Raw genomic sequence first — 18,551 nt, 5'->3', positions numbered from 1 at the left:
ACGTGCTCTCGGTCTTTAACCTACTAGATGTTTTCAATGTATTGTCAATCGCATACATTAGTCCTGAGTGCCTGTTGTCTAAGACAGCAGGCACCTGGCTGCTATGGTGCCCACTTTGATTGCTACCAGGCGCCATTTCTAAATGCTCGACTGTCGATGTAAATTTACACGGGACGGTTGGGGAGGAATAACAACAACAACATTACAAAGTTTTTTATTGTCACCTGCACTATTTATTTTTGAAACATTTATAATTGGAGATACACTTTAAAGTCTATGGTGTATACAGCACATATCATCAAGTTATAAATGTCACACTTTGTTCATGACAGATGATTTGAGACGTCTAGAAGACACTTTTTCAAACATATTGTTACATGGCTCACTCACTAACTTGGCAGATTGTACCGTGTAGTCATTGACTGTGTCCTGAATTGTTTTCTTTTACTTTCATAATCAGATGTATAGAATGTTTCCCTTTAAATTTGGTCTAAAGAACTGTATGCTGACATAGTATTATCACAGTGCAAGGGAGCATAGCAGCAAATGGAGAAACACTGTTTTCAATGTCCATCAACCAGAAGGTCAAACAAGGTGAGTTCTGCCAAGCAAGCAAAAATGAGTGATGTGCACAGAAGAGGACCTTGAGATTACCTTGCAACTAATTCACTAGAAATGCTTCTTTTAATTAATGCAAATTTGAACTTATTTTGACTGAGAATAAAATTAAGGTCAGTTGTATATTCATAGACACGAGATAGATAGATAGATAGATAGATAGATATGAGAGACATAGATAGATATGAGATAAATAGATAGATAGATATGAGATAGACTGAAATAAATGGATTGGAGGCTCAACACCTGGATGGATAGATAATGGTGGGTGCACTGCTCACTGGGTCACCTACCCAGTAAACAGAGAAAATTAATAGAAAACAAAAAGCAGGCACAACCACCTTCTGGAGAATATAACAGCAATGTAATACAATGTCAGCAATTTTATTCAATAAAAAATATCAGGAATTTCATTCAATAAAAAATATATCGGCAATTTCATTAATAAAATATCCAAAAGGCAACCAGTAGCAGCAAACAGTAGCAGCAATATATTCAGTAATAAAAACAGTAGCAGCAACATATTCAGTAATCAAAACTAGCAGCAATTAGATCCAATGGTGAAATACGTGTATACACTCAATACTCAGTTCATATAGAGATGGTATAGATGTAGATGATGTCTCTGAGTATAATTATGTCAAAGGCCCATATTTCTTGTCTTGAGTAAAAAGTCTCCTTATAAGGATATAGTAATGATATAAAGGGAGTCGCTAGACGCGTTTCGAGGCGACTTGCCTCTTCCTCTGTGCTACCGAGGAAGAGGCAAATCACCTCGAAACGCGTCTAGCGAATAGCGAACTGCGGCTTCTACATCTCCACTATCGGTCCGGACCCAAAGTATAGAAGAATTGTGCGCACAAAAGAAGACGTTTTTAATACAGCTTTTAAATACGTATAGGACCTGTGGTGTACAAGACCTGTGGATCACCTGATCACAGCAGTGAACCAGCTGACCTGACCACCTGATCTGTCCATTCACTCCCCGCTTCCTGGATTGTGCGCGATCACACATGTCAGTAGGCAGTTATCTGCAGAGACACCTAACGGACACTCCAGCAGTCATCGAGCGGTAAGAGTCTCATTGAGACCTTCCAAAAAAGGTTGTACAAATTATAAGTATCCATATTATATGATTCTACACACTGGGCTGTCTATTGGATATTTGGCGGTGTATACATTCAAAAGTGGGACTCCCTTTATATCATTACTATATCCTTATAAGGAGACTTTTTACTCAAGACGAGAAATATGGGCCTTTGACATAATTATACTCAGAGACATCATCTATATCTACATCTATACCATCTCTATATGAACTGAGTATTGAGTGTATACACGTATTTCACCATTGGATCTAATTGCTGCTAGTTTTTTCGATTACTGAATATGTTGCTGCTACTGTTTTTATTACTGAATATATTGCTTCTACTGTTTGCTGCTACTGGTTGCCTTTTGGATATTTTATTAATGAAATTGCAGATATATTTTTTTATTGAATGAAATTGCTGACATTTTATTAAATTGCTGTTATATTCTCCAGAAGGTGGTTGTGCCTGCTTTCTGTTTTCTATTAGATATTAGATACATTTCAGATAGATAGCTAGAGAGAGGGCCACCATTGTTTTCACTAACATTGGAGTGGTGCCTCATGTTCTATTCTAAGATAAAGATAAATAATAGATATGTCATAAATTGTATACTTACATATTGTGTTGATATCACAGTACTATTAATGATTGATTTGACATATTTTGCAAAAAGTTGTGTTTTTATCAAAATTCAAGAGCTAGCACCTCATCTGCAGACAGCTGTTTTGGGGTGATTGCCCCCATCACTGCAGAGAGTACAGGCTTAACTGGGTGTGAGTCCTAAGTTAGGATTTGGGGGAAACTACCTCTCCCTACGGAAAGTGCCTCAGTTGGTGTGAGGAGACTTATAGGCCATATATGCTCCTATGGAATTCTGGAAAGAAGGTATGCAATGAGATACCTTCTTCCTAGAATTCCAGAGGGGCATATATGGCCTATAATCCTCCTGGATTTAAATAAGAATAAAGGACAGACATGAGAACCCATGAGTCCTTTGTGATGATGATGATTTCCAGTGAATTAACTAAGAAGAGGATGAGTAAACTGTGACAGCACGGCTACTTTGCTGCCTCATTCTACGCTTCATTGCATGGCCATATGGCAATAAAGAATGAAATGGCCCATTATGGATCATGTGACTAAAGTATTCATTCATCTCACGGATCATGAGCTGCAACTGCAGTAAATCTACAAGCATGAGAGAAAAGGGTCATTTTCAGTTATGCCTTCCATTTAAAATACAAAAACAATAGACTCTATCAAATTTACACCCTCCTACAACTTGGAAGTTGCCCACAGCCATGATATGACAATGTGCATTAGCTTGTAAGCCTGGAGTAGTAGAGAAGAAGAAAATACAGAAGCTATACCAGCAAAAGCTTAGAGAATGCAAAACACCGAAAATAGATGTCCATTTCAGGTCAAGTTTGCAAAACACCGAAAATAGATGTCCATTTGAGGTCATGTTTTAACACCAAGACCTGGAAATAATTGTGCAGTGTGAATAACAGACATACAGCAAATCCAATATGAAATTAGGAGAACATTATGTTATACCCCGGATCAGAGTTTTAGGCTGTGTTCATATGTTGTAATTTGTTCATATGTTGTGATTTTACACACTTTAGTCGTGATTTCAACAAAACTGCTCTCAGAAAGTCATGGCTTCATAAAAAACACCCTATTTGTTATGCAGTTTTGTGAAAGCTGCTGCAAAGCTAAAATAATCAAAAAAATCTACAAACATGGCATGTGACCACAGTCTAAAAGACGCAGCCAACATAAAAATCAACCTTAAAGAGGTTGTCCAGGCTTTTACTATTGATGATCTAGCCTCAGGATAGATCATCAATATCGGATCAGCGGGAGTCAGACACCCGGCACCCTCGCTGATCAGCTGTTTGTAGAGATGGCGCTTGCTGTGCACACATGCCATCTGCTGTATGTCTATGGGACCGTAGCACCGGAAGGGAGATGGCACGTGCACACTGTACAGCTGATTGACGGGGGTGCCAGGCTTCAGACCCTGACCGATCTGATATTGATGACCGATCCCGAGGATAGATCATCAATATTAAAAAGCCGGGACAACCTCTTTAAGGACTAGAAGATGGTGCCACATAACCTTTATTTGCTAAAACCACATATCCCAACAGATGGATGTGAATGCGGGAATGTGTGGATGACAGGGCTCTCTTTAATTTCAATCCGAGGCCTGTTATTAAATATGAATATGCTGAATATACACACATCATGACAATGTGTTAAATGAAATATACACATATATAAAAAAGCTGAACATTTATAAATAGAGAATAACTTCTATTTACAGATATGAGAAAGTATGTCAAACTGCAATAAACACATAGTAACTGTCATATGAGGAGGAGAAGAAATAACGTTAGTGCCCAGCCCCGACACCTGTTACATTAAGAAAGATTCACGTAACAGGAGTCTGTGACATATAAGCCCATGTGAACATGCTAGACTTGCTAATCATGCCTGCAATGCAATCCAAAGAACCAGGAAAATTATGACATTTAAACCAGTTCCAAAATGAAGAGAAACATAAGGCGCCTGAAAAGCTTTGCACTTAGAGATAGAGAACTCATGAAGACATCTTTCCTCCAGAAACGCTCAGCTGCACTGAAAGGGATTGGCATGTACCGAGCAGAGAGTGGTTTCAGGTAGGAACACTGTAATTCTCTCAAACTCAGAAGAGTCACCATGGAGCAATCAGAAAATCAGCAGGAGCAGCCTGTTCTATATAGGCCGCCTATGTATTTCAATTCACCATGTACTACTCTGCAAATTTCCTTGCGTGGGTGGACATGCCTTTATGAAACAGTAAATCCTACATAATTCCTCACATTACTGTTCCATCCTACATCTCTGAGATTGCTGGGGGAACAACTAGCAGAAAGTTACATGCTGGGTGACGCACCATGAAGAGACAGAAAATGATTTCCTTCCAGACAAATGAGACAAAGCTCTGATCTTGCCCCATCTTAGACCTGTGCTTCAGTGGATTTTTCTTTCAGTCTATGTCTTGTAATATCTAGTATCTCTCAGAACCAGAAAAACGATATCACAAACGTGTGCTTTCAAGTACAGTGTGTTAATGTCTCTCACCGTAAACTTTTAGTAATCTTTGTCAAGATGACACAATTATATTACAGTCAACTACTAAGAAATGTGAAACCATTCTAGTAGCTCAACTGACGCTATCTTAAAATATGTCTGTGTATAAATGATGAGCTGAAATGATTGGTTGATGATTGCATTGTGATGACCATCTTGATATCAATGTCCCTATAGATGCCCTGCAATATTCTGGAGCGTCATTCATTTTGTAATCACAAAGTACCTTCACCAGTGGAAAACGTAACCTTTACTGATGATCATTAAAAATCACCCAATTTGTGCCCTTAAAAAGCAATTAACATTGAGGCTGGGCAGGACAAGGAAAATAAAATTGACTCAGTCTCACACTTGCCCTATCAAGCTATAGGCCCTGCCTAGCAAAACGGAATGGCCATCCCGATAGGGGCGATCCCGTGTCAGGAACCTCCTGATAAGCCCTAGATGTTCCTGACAAAGGATAGATACTGCCACACGAGAAGAGACCTAATATGACTACAGTCCAATAGTAATGTCATGAGTCAATGTATGTATCAGAAAATAATAAAGTTACAACGATAATAATCGCTCATAATACATATATGCTCCTAAATAAACCAGTGGCGTCCAGGTTTTGATCACCAGTGGAAAAGATAGGCACACATACCATATGTCCCAGGGATGCAAACTTTGTCCCGACGCGTTTCTCTGAACCGTTCTCTGGGGTCAGTTCATCAGGGGACCACATAAAACCAAAAAACTCCAAGAAAACAAACCATACAGAAATGATATGTGTGCGAATCAGATTATATTAGTGTAGTAATAGCCAAATGATAATAGTATATCTTATGGCCATAAAGAAAGACACACATATTTGGGACCAAATATAATGCATCTGCATCACATACCAAATGTCCACAGTGCTACTACTGAGACACTTTTAAAAATCTATCACACAACATTAAAATACTGATAATCAAAGTATGGCTCAAATTGAAATAACAGCAGGGTAGGCCAATCAACATAATAATCGCTATGACAGAAAGGGGAGGATATGAATATTCTTCCCTAAATCCCAAATGAGATGCCAAGCCTGGAGAGGGTACGATAAGGGATCAGTCTGGGTCAATTTTCTTTTCCTTGTCCTGCCCAGCCTCAATGTTAATTGCTTTTTAAGGGCACAAATTGGGTGATTTTTTAATGATCATCGGTAAATGCTACGTTTTACACTGGTGAAGGTACTCAGCGATTACATTATAATATACACTAGTGACTACCTGACATCTGATGTCCATATCTATCAGAACTGTGAAAGATTGGAGCGTTATTCAGCCAATGGGAATTGAAAACAAGAAGAGCTGCTGATACCATTCACACATATGGAGGTAAATGTGTCTATGAGATAACTAGATATAGATAAAATAAAATAATCATCATCAGGGTGGGTATTTTTCTTGACTTCTCATTAAAGAGCACTATAATTGAACCTTTGAAAACCAAAGAACTTTCCGCATTTTCTTGTCTGTACAATGACATACACAGGTAGACAGGACATAATTTAGTCATGCTATCGATGAACAGAAAATGACCTTGAAATAAAATAAGTCACTAGCACAAGTTCCCAATTGGGCTCCTGCAAATTGTTAAGGGGCAGATTTGTACCTATGAAACTGGCATCTGTGTTGATCCCATATTCATATGTGACCACATTACTGAGAAAAATGTAATATATGCAAATGAGCCTCTAGGAACAATGTGGGCGTTGGCATTATTCTGAGAGGTTCTGCTCTCTCTGCAACTGCCGCACCCTCTCCACTATCCTTCACAGGGCCAGGCAGTGTAAACGTGATCACGCCTGGACCTAACTTCTCAAGTCAATCAAAGTGCAGAGGGCGCAGCAGTTGCAGAAAGAGCTGAGCCTCTAGGAGTAATGGCCTCGGCACCATTGCTCCTATGGGTTCATTTGCATAGTTAAAAAAATATTTTTTCTCAGCACTGTGGGCACATATGAACATAGGACCAACACAGATGCCTTGAGCTGCCAAGCGCACAGGCAACAGGTCAGACAGTTTCATAGGTACAAATCTGCTGACAGATGCCCTTACTGTATGTTTTAAAGGAAAGCTAGACTTCAGCCAACATAGCTACCGTTCAAGTGCCAACCATGTATTTCTGTAGCAACTGGCAGATTTGCCATTAACAGGCTGGAAAGCTAGGTCTACAGAACAGGAGCCAGGTTGGATGTCAATTAGTTTCCCAAGGAACAGAATGAATGGAAATTGTGACCACAAGACAGAATAAGAAAAATTTAAGAACTTCATCTTGTGATATATTTTTTAAGTATGGTGAAACATACTTTAGGTCTCAAAACATTAAGACACTGATCTCCAAACAATGGCTGAGGAGTTAGGTGGGACTCTTGGTCTTCTGGATGTGGAACTTAAGCTGTTGACACCTCCAGATATAATTACGGGTCACTGACAACAGTCACAGTCACACCAGAATCAAACCCTTTTCACTGGCACTTGGCTCCTTGGGTGAGGGGTAGACTATGTGTCACGATTACCCTCGCTGAAGTATACATGATGTGTGGGTGTGGCTGAACAACCAATAAAAAACATTTGATATATCGAGATAATTAATACCTTTACATTGCCACCACTAAGGTTTGTTTCAAGAGCTCACACTCTTCAGTTCAGTTACTCCCTCCTATCTCCACATAACCCCAGTTTATGTTAAAGAGGACCAGTCAACACAAAATGCAGTGAGGTCTGCAGGCCTCATGTTAGAGAGCAGGAGGTAGCTAAGCAGACTGATATATATATATATATATATATATATATATATATATATATCTCATTTAAAAAAAAATCTGGGAAAAGATTCAGTAAAACTTGTGGTTTATACACTGCTCTTTCTAACTTTAGCTGTACATGGGGAAAGGTGTTATCAGTGATTAATAGCATGCTCTGTGTAAGTGTGTATACAGAGATAGCTGTCAGTCACTGATAACACCTCCCATATGTACTGATAGCTGTCTAATATGCTGTCTTCAGATTGCATTTCATGCCTTTTTGACCTTCGACATATACAAACAGCGTGAATGTATGGTGCACTGATCGGGCAGGGGCCTGTCAGCTATGGAAGCCTATGAGGCCCATCCCCTAGGCTGGGTCTCATAGGCAAACTGTCAGCGTGAAACTGACAGTTCCAATGCTGTACAATAAAGCATGTATTGTACTGCATTGGATAAAGGATCAGACCCTAAAATATTTACGTGCTTTAGTGGGACAAAAGAAAAGGGAAAAAAGGACCCCTCTCCTAGACATATTATGTATTGCCATGTCCGTAATGACCGGCTCTATAAAAATATCACATGATCTACCCTGTCAGGTGAATGCCGTAATAATTTAAAATGGTACCAGAACATAAATTTTTAGGTCATCTCTCTTCACAAAAAGCGTAATATCAAGTGATTAAAAATTATCATGCACCCCAAAATAATATCAATAAAAATCTCACCTCATCATGAAAAAAATGAGCATTCACATAAGACCACTTCCAGAAAAATGAAAAAAATATGGTTCTCAGAAAATGGCAACACGAAAATATGATTTTTTTTTTTTTCAAAAATGCTTTTATTGATACAACAAAACAAACATTTTTAAAATACGTATTTGGTATCACAGAGTCCATAACGATCTGCTCTATAAAAATACCATATGATCTACTGTCAGGTGAACGCTGTAAAAAATAAATAAAAACTATGCTAGACCAGCTATTTTATGGTCATCTTTCCCCCAAAATCATAATATAAATAAATAATCTTATGTACCCCAAAAAAACAAGCCCTCAAATAAGGCCATCGCCAGAAAAAATAAAAAATAAATATGGCTCACTGAAAATGGGGATGCAAAAACATGATTTTATTCAAAAATACTTTTTGTAAAAGTGGTAAAATGTAAAAAAAAAAGGATAATTTTTAAATTTATCCCGCATGGTTTACGCCGCAGTAACAAAACCCAAAAAGCAATGGCAGAATGGCTGCATTTTATATCCTGCTTCCCAAAAAGCTAAATAAAAAGTGATTAAAATGTCAAATGTACACCAAAATAGAACCAATGATAATGGTAACTCATTCCACAAAAATAAAAAGCGCTCACACAGCTCTGTTGAAAGAAAATTAACCCAAAAAGTATGGTTATCAGAAAATGGCTGCACTAACACCCAGAGGCTGTTCCAAAGTAACATAGTAACATAGTACATAAGGCCGAAAAAAGACATTTGTCCATCTAGTTCGGCCTGTTATCCTGCAAGTTGATCCAGAGGAAGGCAAGCAACATGGCGCTTGTAAACCCTGCAGTGTACCCAAACAGGGTTCAATAGGGGACAACTGAAGTAGGCGGGGTCTGCAATACCATAGTGCGGCACAGAATCCCACCTCAGCAGAACCAAATACCACAGGGAAGCACAAAATACTGCAGTCCCAGCCACAGTATTCAATTGTATCACTGTTATGAGGACGCAACAGATCATTATGTACCTGTCCTGCGGCCATCAAGAGGGCTTGAGTGGCCCTCTGCGCATCGTCCCACAGGGAAATTTCCCTGTAGGGTCTATGGCCAATCTGCCCCTGGTGAAATGCCATATATGTAGAAAACTTGCAATTTCTATTTTGCCGAGTCGCTTGTGCATACATTTCTAAAAATACCTGTGAAGTCAAAATGCTTACTACACTACTTAAAACCTCAATAGGGTCACATCTCAGGGGTTTCATTTATTAATTTACTTTAAGGCCTCTTAAGTTGTCAGCACAAGAGGTGTAAATCACCATATTAGGACTGAAATGCACATGGTGTTCTTTTACTCCTTAGCCCTTTCATATGTTCAGGGAAAAGATTAGAGCTACATGTTGGGTGTTTATAAAACCAGAACACTGCATAATAATGTGTTGGATTGCTTTTCGCACTGGCACATGATGGACACAAGATATTGGGCACTGAAATGCCATATATGTGAAAAATTTGAATTTTCACTATGCACAATCAGCTGTGAATACATTTTTGCAAAACACCTGTAGGGTCAAAATGCTCACTATACCCCTTGGAAAATTCTGTAAGTGGTGTAGTTTCAAAAATGGGGTAACATTTTTATTTAACCTCAGAGCCTTTGCAGTTGTTGGCCAGTGCTGTATAAATCGCCAAACTAGGCCACAAATGCACATAGGGCTCTTTCTCTCCTGAACGCTGCAGTGTGCCCCAACAGTTTATGACCACATATGAGGTGTGACTATATTCAGGAGAAAATGGGTAACAAATGATGGGTTCTTTTATATCATTACCCCTTGTGAAAGTATATCTAATTCGATTCCTGACTCTTTTCATGATTCCAGCCATGTCTTTTCTGGTTACTCAGTTGTGACAGGCCAGAAGGCATCTTCAAAGGTCACTCCTAAACACAATGGGGCATATTCGTAACCAAAGTATATTGATTAATCCCCTAAAACATGACATGTACACTAATACAGGAGTATAGGGATTAATGAAGATTCTGGCAAAATAAGAGTGAATAAAAATACTATACAGTGGAATTAAAAAGTTTGAACACCCCTGGTCAAAATTACAGTTACTGTGAACAGTTGAAGATTAAATCATTTCCAAAAGGCAAAAAGTTAAAGATGAAATACACTTTTCAACATTTTAAGCAATATCAGTGTATTATTTTGATTTTGTACAATTTTAGAGTGAAAATAGGAAAGGAGTACCTTGCAAAAGTATGGGAACCCAAGGAGATTTAAGCACACAGATAACTTTGACCGAGGTCTCGGACCTTAAGTAGCCCGTTAGGGTTAAGGCTTGTTCACAATCATCGTTAGGAAAGGCCAGATTATGCAAATTTCAAAGCTTTAAAAATACCCAGATTCCTCTAACCTTGTTCCAAAAAACAGCAGCCATGGGTTCCTCTAAGCACTGCAGCTTCTTGACATTCTGAAAATGGAAATGATTAAAGCCCGCAAAGCAAGAGAAGAAGATAGCAAAGTGTTTTTAGGCCATTTCTAAATGTAATTGAGACTTGGCAGTTAAAAGGAACAGTGGGGGTCAAGAGACAGCTGCTGGTAGGATTACTAGAAAGCATAGCAGAACCCCCACTTGACTACAAAAGATTTTCAGGAAGATTTAGCAGACTCTAGAGTTGAGGACACCTGCACAAATATGGTCTTCATGGAAAAGCCATCAAAAGAAAACCTCTCCTGCATACTCATCACAAAATTCAGCATCAGAGGTTTGCAAAAGAATATCTAAATAAGGCTGATGCATTTTGGAAACAAGTCCTGAGGACCAATGAGGTTAAAGTAGAACTCTTTGGCTACAATGAGCAAAGCTATGTTTGGAGAAAAAAGGGCACAGAATTTCATGAAAAGAACACCTCTCCAACCATTAAGCATGGGGTTGGATCTATCATGCTTTGGGATTGTGTTGCAGCCAATGGCACAGGGAACATTTCACAGGTAGAGGGAGGAATGGATTCAATAAAATTCCTGCAAATTCTGGAGGCAAACATAACACCCACTGTAAAAAACAAGAGGTTGAGAAGAGGATGGCTTCTACAAATAGATAATGATCCTAAAAACACCTCAAAATCCACAATAGACAACCTCAAAAGGCACAAGCTGAAGGTTTAACCATGACCCTCATAGTTCTCTGATCTGAAAGTCTGTGGATAGACCTCAAAAGAGCAGTGCATGCAAGACAGCCCAGAAATCTCACAGAACTGGAAGACTTTTGCAAGGAAGAATAGATGAAATTCCCTCAAACAAGAATTGAAAGACTTTTGGCTGGCTACAAAAAGCGTTTACAAGTGATACTTGCCAAAGGAGGTGCTACTAGGTACTAACCGTACAAGGTGCCCAACACTAATTTTGACCAGGGGTGCCCAAACTTGCATGTATGCTACAAATCAGTGTGTATCTGATTATATATAGAGATAGTTCATGCATATGTCTTGATATGATTATTGCGATAGGAATTATGATTCTTTGTAGAGTATTGTCATGTCAACTAACATTCTTTTTTTGCCCAAGGGAAAGTGTACCTTGTTATGCTTCTGCTGGTCCCTTGTCTTTGTATCCAGTATGTGGTATGGACTTTCAGATTCTTTGTTAAGGTAATAGACCAGTCTTGAAGGCAGTGTGATTTCTTTGTGCATTTCATTGCTCTGGCTGTGGTTAGTGCTTTCCCTACTGCTGCTGTTATGCTGTGTTGCCTGTTCTTCATCTGCCAATGTGCCAGCCATGCCTCCTGCAGTCTCATTGCGGTGTGGAGCTGGTGGAGAGAAAAAAAAAAGATTTTACTGCATTTGGTCTTTGTCTCATAGGAGACTATACAGAGTGTAACAATGTGAGTCATGCTTCCTAAAATGAATACCTCTCTTAGTTCCTTTCTATAAATTACATCTGCAAGTAAGTTCTTTAGAAAAATACATTCATTCTTATGATAACAACTAGAGATGGCCTTGCGGTTCGCCCAACGGTTTAATGGCGAACTTTGCGCGTTTGCGATTCGCCAAACATGCGAAAATATGGAGCCATATTCTTTTGCATTGCGCTGAACTTTGACCCATAACACACACATCAGGTGAGACAGGACAGCCAATTGAGACGTTTGAGCACATTATAACAGAACCCGATCTGGCAGCCATTTTAAATTCTGTGTTTTGCCAGTGTAGGGAGAGGTTGCTTTGTGGAGCAGGGACAGACTTGGACACCAAACGCTAGCTAATAGGGCCAGAAAAGTCCTTTTAAGGACTGGTATAGGTGTGCTATCGATAGGTGTGATATACTGAGGGGTGTGATATACTTATAATACACTTTCTAACGTAGAAAGTATATTATAGTGCATTTGTATTATGCAGCAGTTGTGTGCAGTTCTGCTGCAACACCGCAGCTATATAGAAAGACAAACGCTATTGGAACAACTAATTGAAATGGGTGTGATATACCTGTTGACCGCCCAAAAACTGATTATGGGGTACAATATACCTGCTTCCACAAAATACTGATTAAGGAGTTTGATACAGCTTCTTCCGCAAAATACTGATTGAGGGGTGCGATATACCTGCTTCCACCAAATATTGATTGAGACCTGCAATATACCTGCTTCCACAAAATACTGATTAAGATGTTTGATATAGCTGCTTCCACAAAATACTGATTGAGGGGTGCGATATACCTGCTTCCACCAAATATTGATTAAGGCCTGCGATATACCTGCTTCCACAAAATATTGATTGAGGGGTGCGATATACCTGCTTTTACCAAATATTGATTAAGGGGTTCTATATACCTGCTTCCACAAAATACAGATTAAGAGGTGCGATATACCTGGTTCCACAAAATACTGATTAAAGGGTTAGATATACCTGCTTCCACCAAATATTGATTAAGGGGTTCTATATACCTGCTGCCACAAAATTCTGATTAAGGGATTTGATATAGTTGCTTCCACAAAATACTGATTGAGGGGTGCGATATACCAGCTTCCACCAAATACTGATTGAGGCCTGCAATACACCTGCTTCTAAAAAAATACTGATTAAGGGGATTGATATACCTGCTTCCACCAAATATTGATTGAGGCCTGTGATATAACTGCTTCCACAAATACTGCTCTTCTTTAGGAACTTTGGCACAGGGTCATTTTGAAAATGACAGGCAGAGGAAGAGGCAGGCAGTTCCGCGGGGGTGGTAGGGGTCGGGCAGGTGCACCAGGCCAACGCCTAAGTGGGAAATTAGAGAAGGTGTGTGCGATTACATCAAAGGACACACTCAGCCTTCCGCTTCTGCACCCTCCTCACTCTCTGCTGTGTGCACCTCCAAAGACACCACCACCACCATAACCCCTGCATTCGAGTCAGAGGAATTAATTTCCCATCCATTCCCAGACCTTACCGATGCGCAGCCATTCTTGGCATCGGATGAGGAAGAGGAGGTAGCAACAGCCGCCACCCAGCGGTCTGACGACAGTACCCAGATCAGCCCAAGGAGGGTGGTCCCCGCTGTTACTGCCTACTCCGAGATGTCTAATGTCAGTGGTGGTGAAGGTGACGATGATGACATTTCGATTGACGTCACGTGGGTGCCCACAAGAGAGGAAGAGGAGGGGAGTTCAGAGGGAGAGACGGAGCAGCATTACACAGGAGGCAAAAAGCAGACTGCAAATGTATCTGGAGCGAGCCATCCACCATGCAAGGTCACATCTTGCGCTGGCACATTGCAGTGTTGGAATTTTTTAACCTGTCAGCTGCTGACAGTAGTGTTGCCATCTGCAGCCTGTGCGGTCAATGCATAAGTCGCGGTAAGCCCAACACTTACCTAGGGACCTAGGTAAGTGTTGGCCTTAAGAGGGCACCTGGCCTCCCATCACCGAGCCCAGTGGGAGCAACGTTGTCAGAACCCACAAAGCCACACTCCTGGCACTCCACGTCCTTCCTCTTCTCCTCTCTCCTCCCATTTGTCCTCCACTCCACCTTCCACTGTGCCGTCGTCTCGTTCATCTGGCAGAAGGCAGGCTTCCGTGGGCACAAATGTTCGAACATAAAAAGTTGATGGCGCCGGATAACCCTCTTGCCCAACAGCTGACCGTTGGATTGTCGGAACTACTAGCCCGCCAACTACTGCCATATAAACTGGTGGACTCGGAGGCCTTTAGAAATGTTTGGGCCATTCGCACACCGCAATGGAAAGTCCCAGATGGAAATATTTCTCTCAGAAGGGCATCCCAGAGCTATATGGCCACGTTCAACGGCAAGTGAATATATCCCTGGCACACAGTGTCGGTGCCAAGATACATCTGACCACAGACACGTGGTCTAGAAAACACAGGCAGGGAAAGCACCTAATTTTTACTGCCCACTGGGTGAACCTTCTGATGGCCGTCAAGCATGTAACCCATGGCACCCGTGTGGATTTGGTGTAACCGCTACGGATTGCATGCAGGCCTGCCTCTTCTTCTCCTCCTCCTACTCCATCCTCTGTCTCCTCCTCGGCTGACTCCTCCTTTTCCACTGCTCAAATGGCTGCCCAAGCGCGACGCATGCACACTTCTGCAGCCATTTGATAAGATCACTAAACTGGCCAGTCGCAGCCAAGGCACCATTAGTGACATTGTACCTTATGCCTTCTTTTTGAAGCGTGCATTGCGTTGTGTCATTGATCAAGCTGTCGAGGAGCAGGAGCTGGAAGATGAGGAAATCGCAATGCTAAATGAATTCCATAGGGGGGCTACTACATCTGAGACAAGTCAGCAGGAGTCTGAAGAGGAGTCAGAGGAAGATGGTGGCTAGGGGGAGGAGGAGGAGCAAAAAGAGCAGGCTTGAGAGGGATCCCTGGTGTTGTCCGTGGATGGGGAGAGGAGACAGAGGACGACATTCTCCTGGGTGTTGAGCAGGAGCAAGGGCGCTCAACCACTTCCAACTTAGTGCAGATGGGGGCATTCATGCTCCAGTGTTTGAAGAGGGACCCCCGTATAAAAAGCATAAAGGGCAAGGACCAGTACTTGGTGGCAACGTACCTAGACGCCCGCTACAAACACAAAATGGTAGACATGTTTCCTGCATCACAGAGGGCTGGCAGAATGCAGCATTTCCATGCCTTGCTGCGAGAGATGCTGCATTCTGCTGTTGCGGGCGCTAGCAGAGGAATTTCCACCCACAGCGAAACAGGTGTGGGTACCAATCCTACCGTGCCTGCAAGAAGAAGGTGGTTTGAAGATGTGTTGGTCACTACGGATATGAGATCATTCTTGCAGCCAACCCATCAACAGTCACCCTCTAGATCCAGCCTCAGGGAACGCCTAGACCGACAGGTGTCAGACTACATTGGCTTATCGGCCGATGTGGACGCTCTGAGAAGCGAGGAAGCGCTGGACTACTGGGTGTGCAGGCTTGACCTGTGGCCAGAGCTGGCATAATTTGCCATGGAACTCTTGGCTTGCTCCTTGTGGAATGTAATGTCCAAATGGATGTTCAGCGCAGCAGGGGAGATCGTGACCGATAAGCACACTCGCCTAGCTCACGACAGTGTGGACTACCTCACATTTCTAAAGATGAATGAGACATGGATATCGGAGGAATTCAACACCTGTGACAACCACATGTAATTTAGTTTCCTCATGCCAGCCCATACATATCCACCATAACCCAGAACAAAAAATGGTCCTTGTCTTATGTATATACAGCAGCATAAAAGGCCTTTTCTGTCAGGTGAATGCCTGATTTTGGGGGCCTGTACTCCACTGGCCTACAGTAAAATTGTTATTCAGTGACTGCCTAATGTACCTCCTGCCACATAATCACTTGTTCTTTTCTGTCAGGTGAATGCCTAATTTTTGGGGCCTGTACTCCTGTGGCCTAAGATAAAAAGTTTCTAGGCTCCAGAAGGGCACATTTTTGAGAGTTTCCCTTTAAGACGCATAAAAATGGACCCTGATTAAAATACATATTTTTTGTGGGAATCTTTGCCATTGATCCCCCTCTGGTATGTCACTGTCGATGTTGCGGGACTATTTCTGCACTTCTAGTAAGTATTTGGTGGCTGCAAATATGACCTGAAGCTTTTTCAGGTTTGCCTGCCATTAAAGTGAATGGGGCCCGCGGCGAATGCGCAGTTCACAAACATTTGATCGCGAATGCGACGTCCCGGCCGATGTTAGTCTATCACTAATGATGACGACAAAAGTGAATATGGAATGGTAAATATTCTAGTGTGTAGTCATGCCAGGCTTGATCGAGTCAGTCCAGGATTATAGCCCGACTCCAGTATCTGGATGTTTTATCTGGAACAGATTATAGAGTCTGTCTGTGGGGCCAGTGCATGGCTCTGGACCAAGTATCTATTCCTAGATCTGTAACCAAGCACCCTTTTTGGGTATTTTATTTGGCTAATTTCTAGGTTTTGCCTTGTGGTGTGTATCCCAGGTTATATATTATGACACATGTTGATGACAGTGTGTCAACTACTGACACACTTTAATTGGTACCTAATAAAGCTTCAAATGGAAGATTCTTTCTACATAGTAGATTCGTACAAAGCTCTTATTTTTTTTCTGCATGTCTAGACTCATCCATCTATTACTACAAAATGAGACAAGAACTCACATCAGAAGTCCTGAGTTTCTCACCCAACAACAGCTGAGGTGATCCAATGATGCCACTACATCCAGTATCTCCTTCTAGTATTCTCTAGTTCTATGTTGTTAAAGCTCCTTACAAGTTTTTGTGTTTGACCGCAAATCAGTCCATGTGCCTTGCATAGACAGATTTTTTTCATGTACAATCACCTGCTGAAGCATGGAAAAATTGTGAACAGCTTTTCACTTAAATATGTTAAGGTTTGTTTTGTCTATTTCTCATGTTGCCAGTCAAATGTACAGCAGGAATATACCATCTGTTTAACAGCATGGGATGAGGGAAACCATATTTAATGCAAACTGTGTTATATTTAGCTTTGTCTCTATATTGTGAAAGGTTTAATACATACTTGCATAAATACCTGTTCATGGGGAAATACTGTTAAAATGATCTGATATGACATAGGTACAGAAGATTTTATTGCACAACGAAATCCCTACTGCACAGATTTCATGTTACTGAATATCATAACAAGATACAAAAATAATATTACAAGAATATTTCCATTGGTTTTAATGGCCATTTTCTGTGAGACTTTCAGTAACTGAAATCTCAGAGTACTAGAAGTTTAGCACTCTATAGAACCATTACATTTTGGAAATCAGTGGCAGCCCAAGCTGACAAACTTCACCCTATAGGGAGATTATTTTGACTTTATTTGCTACCTCTTGAAGCTCATCAAGAGAATGCCAAGAGTGTGCAAAGCAGTAATCAAAGCAAAAGGTGGCTACTTTGAAGAACCTAGAATATGACATATTTTCAGTTGTTTCACACTTTTTTGTTATGTATATAATTCCACATTAATTTATAGTTTTGATGCCTTCAGTGTGAATCTACAATTTTCATAGTCATGAAAATAAAGAAAACTCTTTGAATGAGAAGGTGTGTCCAAACTTTTGGTCTGTACTGTATATACAGTATATATATATATATATATATATATATACACACACACAGGTGAAACTCAAAAAATTAGAATATCGTGCAAAAGTCCATTCATTTCAGTAATGCAAATTAAAAGGAATTGCATTAATGCAGCTTAAAATTTGAATTTTGTTAAAAGGTTCAGTATTTTAGGCTCATAGTGTCACACTCTAGTTAGCTATCTAATCCATACCCCCTGAGCAAAGGGTACCTCAAAATTGTGACTTTGGGGTTTCATAAGCTGTAAGCCATAATCATCCAAATTATAACAAATAAAGGCTTGAAATATCTCGCTTTACATGTAATGAGCCTTATATGTTATTTTCGCCTTTTAAGTTGCATTACTGAAATAAATGAACTTTGCACGATATTCAAATTTTTTCGAGTTTCACCTGTATACTGATAGGTTAAATTTAGCATGCCTCAATGTGGACAGTGAATGTTGACAATGTAAGTTCAGTGCTGCAGAGTATGTTGGTAAAATAGATATTACAGATCCCAAACTGCCAAGTGGGGAATGGGATTAAAATGGTAGGCAAGTATTGTAAAGTTATCATTCTTGTAGATGTCTACAGACCATCATTGTCATAGATTGTGATATTTTAATCCTTA

The 18,551-nt window shown here is 40.6% G+C and overlaps 1 protein-coding gene across 5 annotated transcripts in view; it reads right to left on the bottom strand.

The window, feature by feature from the left end:
* Positions 1 to 18,551, bottom strand: part of ADAM23 (ADAM metallopeptidase domain 23) — a 380,159-nt gene that overhangs the window by 330,171 nt on the left and 31,437 nt on the right. For all 5 annotated transcript variants that reach the window (XM_044303192.1, XM_044303191.1, XM_044303194.1 and 2 more), the window contains exon 2: positions 11,922 to 12,151. In XM_044303192.1, the coding sequence (XP_044159127.1) occupies positions 11,922 to 12,151 (230 nt within the window). The remainder of the gene's footprint in view (positions 1 to 11,921; positions 12,152 to 18,551) is intronic.

Source organism: Bufo gargarizans, chromosome 8, assembly GCF_014858855.1.
Source record: "Bufo gargarizans isolate SCDJY-AF-19 chromosome 8, ASM1485885v1, whole genome shotgun sequence".
NCBI classification, from domain to species: domain Eukaryota; kingdom Metazoa; phylum Chordata; class Amphibia; order Anura; family Bufonidae; genus Bufo; species Bufo gargarizans.
The sequence above is the reverse complement of the archived record's forward strand: the minus strand, read 5'-3'. Positions and strand labels throughout refer to the sequence as shown.